Source organism: Lucilia sericata, unplaced genomic scaffold (genome assembly GCF_015586225.1).
Source record: "Lucilia sericata isolate MDLA Ls3-8-SP2 unplaced genomic scaffold, ASM1558622v1 Contig005314R_arrow, whole genome shotgun sequence".
Taxonomy (NCBI): domain Eukaryota; kingdom Metazoa; phylum Arthropoda; class Insecta; order Diptera; family Calliphoridae; genus Lucilia; species Lucilia sericata.
In genome coordinates this window covers 9017-21181 of record NW_023997506.1, presented here as the reverse complement: position 1 = coordinate 21181, position 12165 = coordinate 9017, and the positions used below count along the sequence as shown (strand labels likewise).

Below are 12165 nucleotides of genomic sequence, written 5' to 3'. Positions count from 1 at the left end.
CAACAACAGCAGCAGTAACAGCAACAAATAAGGAAAGTTTTAATTAAAATAAAATAAAAATTAGTAAGAATTAAACAGCAAATAATAAAAAAAACTTAAAACTGTAAGAAAAAAAAAACAATTCTAAAATAACAAAAAATCGCAAGGCATTATTATTTCAATAACAAAAAAATAAATAATGCAACGAAATATTAAAAAAAAACAAATTACAGCAAAAACCAAAGATGCAAAATAAACTAAATGAAAAAATTATAAAAAATATATATAAAAATAGTAAAAAAAAAACAGAATTAGAATAAAACATAGTTTTTGGAGACAACAACAACAACAGACAACACAATTTAATAATTTTTTTGAAAACGGTTTTTAAGGATTTTTTACAACATTTGTTGACAACATTGGCTGAATTTTTAAAACAAACACTGTTATTATAGTTTTGTAAAATTTGCTTTGAACAAATTTGTTTTATATTTAACAATTTTTAAGTTTTTGTAAAGAGAAATGAAAATTTTAGAAAAAAAGTTAATAACGAAAAATAGCACAGCGAAAAATGTTTAAACCAAAAATTTAACAACTGTGTACTTAAAAAACAAAAATTATTTAATAAAATATTTAAAAAATTGGTAAAACACAACACACTCTCTCTCTAACTCTCTCTCTCTATCTAAAGCTCTCTGTTATGAAAGTTAAAAATTTTAAGTTTTATTTTTTAAATTATGGAAAAATTCCCACTTGATTAAAAAACACATATTTTTCAAAACACATTTATTAAAAATAATAAAAACAACAATGCTGTTTAGTAAATATTTTATTGAAAAAAGAAATTTAAAAAAAAAACAATTAAAACCAGATTTATTTGTTTAAATTTGTTATAAATTTAAGCAAAAAACAAAACAGAAAATCCCATTTAAGTAAAACCAAAAAGAAAAAAAAACTAATTACTTAATAAATAAAAATTTATAAAATATTGTAGATTTTTAAATATTTAAAGCATTATTTAGGAAATTTTCAAGTAAATAATATAATAAAAACCAAAAAAAGAAAAACAAGCTAAGGAGTCTAGAGAATAATGCTATAAAAACAAAAATAAAATAAAAAAGCAAAACTAATCCTCTTTACTTAAAACTTAAAAAAAAATATTTAAATTTAAAAAGAAAAACAAAAAAAAAACTAAAATAAGTAAGAAAATTAAACAGAAATTTAAGTAAAGAAAAACTAAAAAAAAAATAATAACAGAGACAAATATATACACACACACAACTTACAAAAAAACAAGAGGAAGAAATAACATTATTAAAAACAAAACCGAAAACCGTTTAATAATTTACATATAATTTAACATTTATATCATTTATGAAACACTCTGTTTGTTTACTTTTTCATTATTTTCCACACAAAATGCAACTCTGCTTAACAAACAGCTTTGTACACTCAAAAAAAAAGATTAATAAAGAAAAAACCAATAATAAATAAATGAAAGTATAAAATTACACCCACCACTACTACTACACATAACTTTAAACAAAAAAACTCTATTCAAGAATTATATATTTTTGGCATTTTTCATCTTATTTTTTTTAACCCTTTAACTGTCACTTTATGTTTTTATTTCATTATATTATTGTTGTTACAAACTCCTACTCCTCCCGTTTCCCTCCATTAACCTTTAGTGTATTAAATGAACAAAAAAAACTTAATTAGTATAAATGATTAATTAAAAACTGCTAAAACAAATATTATTAATAAATTAAACCTAAAAAAACAATAATAACAACAATAAACCTATAAAAAAAACAAACAAAACATTGTATTTGTCATTTTTTGAAAACTGTATTTTTGAAAACAAATCAAACACACTGCTCTAAATAAGATTTTAAAGGGATTTTAAATTAAATTTTCAAAAATTCTAGAAAATATTTTCATAAAATTTGAAGTAAAAAAGTTAATTAAAACTTTTCGGAAGCAAAGATTTTTTATATAAAAAATTTTTAAAAGTTTAATGAACAAAATTGACCTCTTTCCTAAAAAGAACCTGAAATTTTCTAGACTAGAATATTGACTAGACCACAGACTTGACTAGACTATAGACTAGACAATAGACTGAACTATAGATTATATTATAGACTTGACTATATATTCTATTATAGACTAAACTAAAGACTAGACTAAAGACTAGACTATAGACTAGACTATAGACTAAACTATAGACTAGACTATAAACTAGACTATAGACTAGACTATAGACTAGACTATTGACTAGACTATAGACTAGACTATAGACTATAAACTAGACTATTGACTAGACTATTGACTAGACTATTCACTAGACTATAGACTAGACTAGAGATTAGACTACATATAGGCTAGACTATAGACTAAACTATAGACTCGGCTATAAAACTAAACTATAGACTAAGCTATAGACTAAACTTAACTAGACTATAGACTATACTATAGACTATACTATATACATACTAAAGACTATACTACAGAATAGACTATAGGCTAAACAATAGACTAGACTATAGACTATACTATAGACTAGACTATACACTAGACTACAGGCTATATTATAAACTAGACTATAGGTTGTATTATAGACTATACTTAACCTACTATAGACTATACTATAGACTAAACTGTAGACTAGACTATAGACTAAAATATAGACTAGACTATAAACAAGACTATAGACTAGAGATTAGACTACATATAGGCTAGACTATAGAAGAAACTATATACTACACTACAGAGTAAACTATATACTAGGCTATAGACTAGGCTATAGACTAAGCTATAGACTAAACTATAGACTACGTAATAGACTAAACTAGACTATTGACTAGACTATATATTATACCATAGACTATACTATAAACTAGGCTAATGACTAGACTATAGATTAGTTTATAGACAGGTCTATAGACTAGTCTATAGACTTGACTACAAACTAAAATATAGACTATGCTATGGACTAAACTATAGACTTGACTATAAACTAGGCTATAGATTGGACTAAGTTTATACACTTCATATATTCTATTCTAATTGAATGTCTCCAGAATCAGGAAACCGATAGTTTTTCATTTTCAGTAAACCGATAGTTTTCGAAAACAAACTGATTTGCAAGTTCATTTTTTTCTGGATTCAATACTTGCAATTTTACTTAATATTCCATTAAATAACTCGACCTAAAACTCTGTGCGGTTTAAAGGTAACTAAATACAATAGTGTGAACAAATAGAAATCCTCTAACTTCTTATAGTTTATTGAGAACAAAATTTAATAGCCAGAGTGTTTTCTGGAAACACAATGCAAACTGCTTGCAGTTGAGGAGTTTCTTAACAAAATCAAATGTCAGGTTCCTTTTTTTAACGATCCAAAACTCCGTGCAATTTAAATTTAAATAAATACAGTATCGTCGATTCAGTATTCGATTCATTATAACAAAAAGGAACCTTTTGTAGATTCGTCGATAAAACTTATAGTTTATTGAGAACAAGATTTAATAGCCGGTTTTTTCAGGATCGAATGACAGATCCCGTTTTTTAAGTAAGAAATCCTTTATTGAGCACGATTTAAGGGTTTCTAAACTAAGTTTAAGGGCTGCTGCTTTACAGATAACAGAAACTGTTCTAGAATCGAGTGCTTTTTAAATTATTTATAGTTTCTGAGTAGAAATGGACAGCTATGATGGAAAACTGCAGTTTTCAATTTATGAACAAAAATTAATAGCGGGTTTATTTTTTTATAAACAAAAGGTCAATTTTGTAAAACTTTTACTTTTCTGAAAAATAAAATTGTCTTAACATCTTGTCCCACCAATGACAAACCTAAATTAGCAATTTTATAAAAACACGAACATTTTAAGAAATTTAACATTGACATCGGAAATAATAAAAAGAAATTCGAAAAAAACCTAAAGGGCTCTGTAAAAGTTGTGTTGCTGTTTAAAAGAAAAAAATACTAAAAAAGCACAATTAATTTGAAAGTTTTTTTCCCCCAGAAAGATGAAAGTATTTAAACATAAAAATGGAAATATATATATATAAAAAATGTATATTCAAATAACTGCCATTTTTTACACACAAATAAAAATGTATGTAAAAATAAATTTTTTTGAGTGTTATGCAAAATATAAAAATATTAATTATATAAAAATGTAAAACAAAATAAAATTATTAAAACAAAAACACACACACATATAAATACACAAATGAACAAAGAAAAAGCCATATGGAAACTTTCAATAAATTATAAAAAAACAACAACAACAACTAAGTAGAAATATTGTTTAAACTAACACCAGCAAGGAGAGTAAAATATAATAAAACAGCAACACAGCAGCAACAAATTTTTTAATAAAGAGAAAATAACTTAATAAAAAAAGTTAATATTTCAAATATTCTTAACATTTAATAAAAAACAACAATTATATTATTTTCTTTTTGGTTACTTTTCATAAAACATAACCCCCAAAAAAAGCAGTGCTAACTGTTAGCGTAATAATAAAATATTAAGATTAATGAAAAAAAAATTAATTTTAAGCTAAAATTTAGGCTTTAAGTACTTACACACCTAATACACATAAAACTAAAACCAAAAAAACTTTTAAATACTTTTAAAACTTAAAACAAAATTTCAGAATTCCCATTTAAAAAAAATTTCTTAATTTTTAAAGTTTTTGGGTTTAAACAAACAGAGCTCTATATTATAAATAAAAAAACTCCTCTTAAAAAAAAAAAAATAAATTAAAACAAAAAAACTACATTGTTCATATATACATATAAAAAATTGCCCTTTTTGTCAGTGTGAAGCATAAATATAAAAAAAAATGTTTAAATAAGCTAGTTAAAAACAAAACAAAAAGAAAAATTAATAATAAATTAATAAAAAAATCTTGTGTAAAACCACTTTGCTAAAAAAAATCCCCCAAAAAACAATTCATTAAGCTTCAATGTAAAACTATTTTAGTTTTTAAATAAATAAAAAAAAACTTAAATTAATAAAAAACAAAAAAAATATATATAATAACATTTAAATTAGCAAAAAACCAACAAAAAAATCATAATTTAAATTTAAAACTTTAGTAAAAAAAAGGTAAAAAAATATTTTTCTTCATTATTATTATTAAAAAAAAAAAGAAAATATTAAACAAATTTTTGTTAAGTTTCGTCTCGTTTACATACATTTTCTTTTAGTATTAAAATTAAAAAAACAAAAAATATTGCTTTAATTTAGATTTAATATTAAAGAAAAAAAAAACCAACAAATTTAACATCATTCAGTAAAAAAAAAAAACAAACAAAAAATCATGGTATATATAAACAAAAAACAACAAACACTGCTTTTTGTAAAATTTAAGTTTAAATTTAAAACAAAACCAACAAAACAAGAAAAAAAATTAAATAATATATTTAAAAAAATAACATAAAGGTAAACAACAACAACCATTTATTAAAGTAAAAATAACAACAACAAAAAATACATAAACAATTAATGAAAACAAAATAATAAAAATAAAAAATAATAAATGAAGTAAATCGTTTAAATAATAAACCAACAGAGAAAAAATTTTACTGAATTCAATAAAAACAAAATAAAAAAAGTAATAATGTTGATATGGAATTAAGTAATTCCAAATAAAAACAAAAAAAAAAAAAAAAACAAAAATTCTTGGTTTTTTTTCAAAAGGTTTTAATATAAAACAAGTAAGATTTAAAAAAAAGTACCAAAAACATTCACTCCTGATTAGTGTTTATAAAAAACCGACTATTTAAAAAACCGGTTTGTCGGTTAACCGAAAATGGGTCCTTTTTAAAAACCCGGTTTTTCGGTTAACCGCATGTGAAAAAACCGGTTAAACCGGTTAACCGAAGTAAAAACAATTATTTTAAACAATAACTTAAAATTTCATTTTTATTGAAAAAATAAAATTAATTAATAAAAAATAACAATAAGGCCTAAGTTTTACATATCAATTTGAAATAATAATAAGAACAAACTTAAAAAATTCATTATTTAAAAAAATAACAGAGTTAAAAATAATTTGTACTTTTTTTTAAAGAGAGCAAAAATATTTTTAAAAAGATATATAAGATGTTTCTTATTTTATATATGTTTCTTAAAATAGTATTTTAAAAATAGAATGCAATTTAAATGCTTTGGAGACATTCTATTTTTAATTTTTGTTTTAATAGAAGATGAAACTGAAAAAACTCTTTCACTAATTGTTGAAGTTGGGTTTATAGTAAGAAGTGAATTATAAAGTAAATTTAAATTAGTACTTCTCTTTTTAAATTTTTCTAAATAATCAAAATCATCCGTTAGATTATTATTCTTAACAGTTTGGTGTTTGAAAATGGGATTTTGAATAGATTTTAAAGTTATATTAAGTTGTTCTTCTAAACTACTTGAAGTTGAAATTTCAACACACTCAGAGTCTGATGTATTATTAAGAATGATATTATCTGGTATTGATTCAGAAAATAGCCTATTATATAATTTACCAGCCAAATCTATAGCTGCAGACTTTGTTGAATATTTAAATATTTACATGTTTTTGGCATATATCCATTATGAAGATACAATATTAGAGTATTTAGTATTATGTTTCTTCTCTGGAAAATTCTGTCATGAAGACACGAATGAAGTGTTTTTGAAAAAATTGTGTTTGATTTGCCAACAGCACTTAGTACGAATTTTAATATTGCATCGGCTTCTAAAAGTGTCACTGAATCACTTGACAATTTATTAACTGAAATACAAAGCGGTTCCAAGTCTTTGAAAACACTTTCTAATACTTTAAACTCTGCTTCAGAAAAGGTTTCTAAATTTAAATCAAGTAAAGTATGGTTAATACAAATTTTAAGCTTTAAAAATATACCAATCATTTGAGAAAGCGAATTCCAACGGTGCTTAACGTCTAATTTTAGGTGAATTTGATGGCCCTCCTGTTCAGTCACATAACTTTGAAGTTTTTGTTGTTTATCTTGAGATCTTTTAAACATTTTTACAACCTTTCTAACTTTAGAAACCGTTGTTAGAATTGACGGCAAAAGTTCAATTTGAATACTATTAATATCGACGGAATCTTCAGAATCGGAATATTCACTTTCCATATCAGACCAACTAGTGTCATGTAAATCAACTTTATTTGATTGTTTATAAAAACTATCTACTACGCATAAATGAATGCTGTGGTTATAGCAGAGTTGACTTATCGGGGGATATAGATTCCCCATATTTTTTCATAACCGCTGCTCCGTCGTGAGTGGATGCCACTACGTCAGTGTCCAAATTTATTTTAAATTCCGTAAGTTTTTCTTTAATGCACTTTCAATATTTTCTGCAGTGCCTTTGGTTGTAATTTGTTGTAATCCTAAATTAAAAACTTCCAAGCTGTTTGAAAATTAGGATTGTAACCGCGGACACTAACGTTTATATATTTATAAGCGGACACATCAACCCATTCGTCGACATAATAGAAAATTTACCACCTTCAATTAAAATTTTTTCAAAATATTAATGTACTCAATTTTTTGTGCTCGTAAAAGGAATAAATTTGTTCCTTCCAGGCTGTCATTTGGCTAGGCATTTCCATTTTTAAAGATTTTAAATAAGATTTTAATAGTTTTGATTTACACACTGAATTAATAGAAAATCCATCCTCTGCAACTGCTCGAGATAATATTTCATCCAGAGATAGATTACTGTTGACTTTATTAAAATATTTTTTAACTCCAGCTTGAGATGAAGATGGCTTGTCTTCCTCCACAGACATGTTTTGTTCACTAGTTTTTTTATCGTTTAAGTCTATTTGATGTTTTCGAATTAAATGACTTTTAAGCGACGAGGTGGAAGACCCCTTACAAGCAAGAATTTGTGGACAAATAGTACAATGAGCCTTCTCATTTTCTTTTTATAATATTTCCAAACTTTCGAACTCATTTCTGTAAGCAAAAACCAAGAATATTAATTCTCAGACTATATTTAAATTTAACTATTCACTCACTTTTTAAATAAATAAACATAAACGATCACTTTAGTTTTATTTTTGTTTATAATTGTCTTTTTTAATTAATATCTTTTTAAATAAACATTCAATCTTTTTTCCCTTTGATTCGACGTAAATATTTATTTTGTTTCACGTAAAAAGTGTCAGAGAAACAAATAATCAAAACAAACCCATGAATTTAACAAGGTGTAGTTAGTAGCCTAGCTTGTAATTTTTTTCATATGAAGATTTTATTGAAACTCATATACAAAAAACTTAACAGCTGTTATTTAGTTAATCTCGTTAAATATACTTTACGAAATAAACATAAGAAAGCAATTCACAGCGATATGATAACAAACGGAAAGAGATACGTTAAAAGTTTAAAAAAACGGACAAATACAAATAGAAACAAAAATCAATTTAGCGATATTTTACAATATTAAAAACCGGTTAACCGAGTGAAAAAAACCGGATAACCCGGTTAACCGAAACCAATGTTTTAAAAAAACCGGTTTGCGAAAAACCGAAATATGCAAAAAAAACCGGTTTTTCGGTTAACCGGTTAACCGGTTTAATAAACACTACTCCTGATTTTATATTTCTAGGTTCGATATTGCAGAATAACCAAAAAGTACCAGTTGAAGAACAAAAAAGTACCAGAAACTTTACTCTTATAAATTTTTATTCCATCAGTGTTTTTTTTTACGTTTCTGAATAAAGAAAAAAGGACCAGAACTTCCCTTTTATAGATATTCCTTTAATCAGTATGACGATATTCAAAAATAGTATATGTCAAATAATATGCTTCAAGCTTCAAAAAGACCCTTCATATAGATTCTCATTTACTCTTATTTTCTTGTCTCTAAGTTCAATGTTATTGAAAATTCAAAAAGTGGCCGGTTAAAGGAAGAAAAAAACACCAAAAAATTAGTCCCTGGCACCAGAACAAGAAATAACATCACAGTTTTGAAATTATTTTTTTATTTTCCCATCCCTGCTTAATTTCCGCCACAAAATTTATCATATGAAATTATTTTTTTTTTTTTTTGTTTTGTTATTTACTCCTATTGTGTTTTTAAAAATAACGTATTTCTTTATTTAAATTTAGATATACAGCAATGAAAAATTAACAATCGAATAATAATAATTTAAAACATAAACTTCAAAAAGTAAACAAAAATCATAAGTTACTACAAACGTTTAAGAATCAAATTTAAACAAGTAGTATTAAACATAACATTTATCTCTTCCTTTAGGAATTGTCAGGTGAAAATAAAACTCTTGGTTTTGGAATCCTTTTTGATCGTCGTAGATGCTGATCACTTGGTAAATGTGAATTCTCTATATTTAACTGTTCACTGGTTTCTTCTCGTCGCGCTTGCGCTGTTTTGTAATGTGGTGTTTGCGGGTGGTTTTGATTTTGACCAGCTTGTGGTGTTTCAAATTCATCATCTGTGTCCTTTTCCTGAACAGGAGAGCGGACAACATTATCTTCATTTACTGGATCTCTTGCATTATTAGGAGAACTTGAATTTATTTCAGGATGCTGAAGATTAGGATCGGGATGTCTGGGGACTAAAACATTATCATTCATATTTTCTGGATATATAATACTCCTATAAGACCTGTTTTCCTCAGATCTTCTGTTTCCATAACTCAGGTTTCCATTTACCACATCTTTTTGTACACCTTGAGTAGCACCACGAATTTGATCAATATGTCTTCGTACATACTTATTTTCATAAAGAATTTCGTAATGAATATCGCCTAAACGCCTATTTATTTACCTGGTATCCATTTGCTTTCCTTTTGATTACCGGATAAAAAATATATATTGTCACCCACTTGAAACTCTCTAAATTGCTCATGTTGTTTCAAAAATTGTTTATTTGTTATTTTAGAAGAAACATTTTCTGGATGTACTAAATCAAGACGGGTGCGAATTTGACGGCCTAGAAAAAGTTGTGCTGGAGATACTCCAGTTGTTGAATGAGGTGCATTCTTATACTGCCTTAAAAACTCGTTGAGATTTTGTTGTAATGTTTGTTTTGATGTACACATAGCTTTTAATGCGTTTTTTACTGTTTGAACGCTACGTTCAGCTTGGCCGTTAGTAGAGGGATGATAAGGTGCAGTGTATTTATGATATCTGACTCCCACAGCCGTCAAGTATTTGTTAAACTCTTCTGATGAGAAATTTGTACCATTATCGGATACTACCATCGCTGGAACACCGTAATTTGCAAAAACTTCATCGACTAATGCAATTGTTGCCTCAGCTGTTATAGATTTGGTTATTTTCACATCCAGCCATTTGCTATAGGCATCTGTAATAATTAGTAACATCATACCCTCGAAAGGGCCAGCATAATCTATATGCACTCGTTCCCAAGGCCCTTTGGGATATTCCCAGTGATGATCTGTATACTTCTTAGGTTTATTTGCTACTCTTGCACAATCGTTGCAGTCTTTTGCCACTGCTTCAATATCTGCATCGATTTTTGGCCAATACATAAAGGAACGAGCAATACCTTTCATTTTTACCATCCCTAAATGAGCTGCGTGTAGATTTTGAAGAATGTCTTTTCGAAACTTTTGTGGAATTACAACTCTGTGTTCGAATATTAAGCAATTACCTGAGAGTCTATATTCGATTCTGGTGCAGTATAACCATATTTTGCCAACGAATGTCCTTTCTCTAATATTGCAACTATTTTTCCAAGTACTGAATCTTTACGGGTTTCATTGGCAATTTTTTCAGCTGTAACGGGTAACTGGTTAATTTGTCGAAAAATAAAAGTATCAAACTCGTCGTATTCAGTAATTACATAATTTTCGTTGCATTGTGACTTTACTGAATTATCTGGAACAATACGTGACATGTAATCTGCATTAATATTCTCTTTGGATGGTTTATATATTATCTCGAAGTCAAAGTTACTTAAAAAATCGGCATAGTTTGCCATACGAGAAATACAAAGAACTGGAAGCGATTTACTAGGGTGCAAAATCTGAGTAAGTGGCTTGTGATCGGTTATTAATGTCCAATGCCGTGCATATAAATATTTAAAGAATTTTGAACGGCCCATACTATGGCCAAAGCCTCTTTATCTATTTGAGAGTAACGTTGTTCTGTCACACTCATTGTTCTACTTGCGTATGCTATAGGTCGTTCTTCGCCATTAGGTAAACGGTGAGACAATACCGCGCCCAAGCCAGTTTTACTAGCATCCGTTGCCAACAATAATGGTAGTTTTGGATCATATGATATTAAAACTTGTGGAGATACTAAAATTTTCTTAATATCGTTGTAAGCAGCATCCGCGATTAAATTCCATGAAAATACCTTTGATTTTAGAATATCTCGTAATGGCCTCTCACGGGTTGCTAGATCCGGAATAAAGGCACTATAGTATGAGGCTTTACCTAGAAATAGCTGCAAGTCTTCTAAGGAGTTTGGTTTCGGTGCGTTCAATACAGATTCAATATGCTTATTTGACTTATGTATACCCTTGGCATCAATTAAATGCCCTAAAAATTCCACTGACGTTGCTGCAAAAACACACTTCGATTTGTTTAATTTAAGACCACAATGTCTAATTCGGGCCAAAGTCAAATCTAAAATTTGTTGTAATTCATTAAAATCTTTTGCAAATAATAGTATATCATCGAAGAAATTAAGACAATTAGGTAATCCTTTTAAAACTTCTTCCATTTTTCGCTGCCATATTGCTGGAATATTTGCAGCCCCATAGACTGCACGAGTGGGTTGTATAAGGCCATGAGTAATAGTATTTAAGGTAAGAACATGTCCAAACTCTTCATCTATTGGCAAATGCGTATATGCGTCGGTAACATCTAGATGAGCAAACATTGTAGCACCCTTAATTCTGTTGAATAAATCTTCTGGTTTTGGAATAGGATGCTCATCGATAATCATTTGAGGGTTGACCGTAGGTTTATAGTTTCCAGTAATACGTATAGCTCCATTTTTTTTAGTTACTACATGGGTCGTGGAAGCCCATTCTGAGAATTCGACTTTTTTATAATAACCGGCAGCAATTTTAGCATCAATTTCCTTGGCATATGCTTCTCTTAAAGCTAAAGGAACTTCTCTTGGTCTAGCGAATATGGGTCTAGCATTCGGCTTCATATGAATCTTTATA

The 12165-nt window shown here is 27.2% G+C and overlaps 1 protein-coding gene across 1 annotated transcript; it reads right to left on the bottom strand.

Moving 5' to 3' along the window:
• Positions 1-9251: 9251 nt before the first annotated feature.
• On the bottom strand, positions 9252-10881 carry LOC119615481 (uncharacterized protein K02A2.6-like). Its single transcript, XM_037971483.1, has 3 exons — positions 10636-10881; positions 9787-10591; positions 9252-9574 (listed from the first exon to the last, which is right to left on the bottom strand). The coding sequence occupies exons 1-3, from the start codon at positions 10879-10881 to the stop codon at positions 9252-9254; spliced, it is 1374 nt and encodes a 457-aa protein (XP_037827411.1).
• Positions 10882-12165: the final 1284 nt, after the last annotated feature.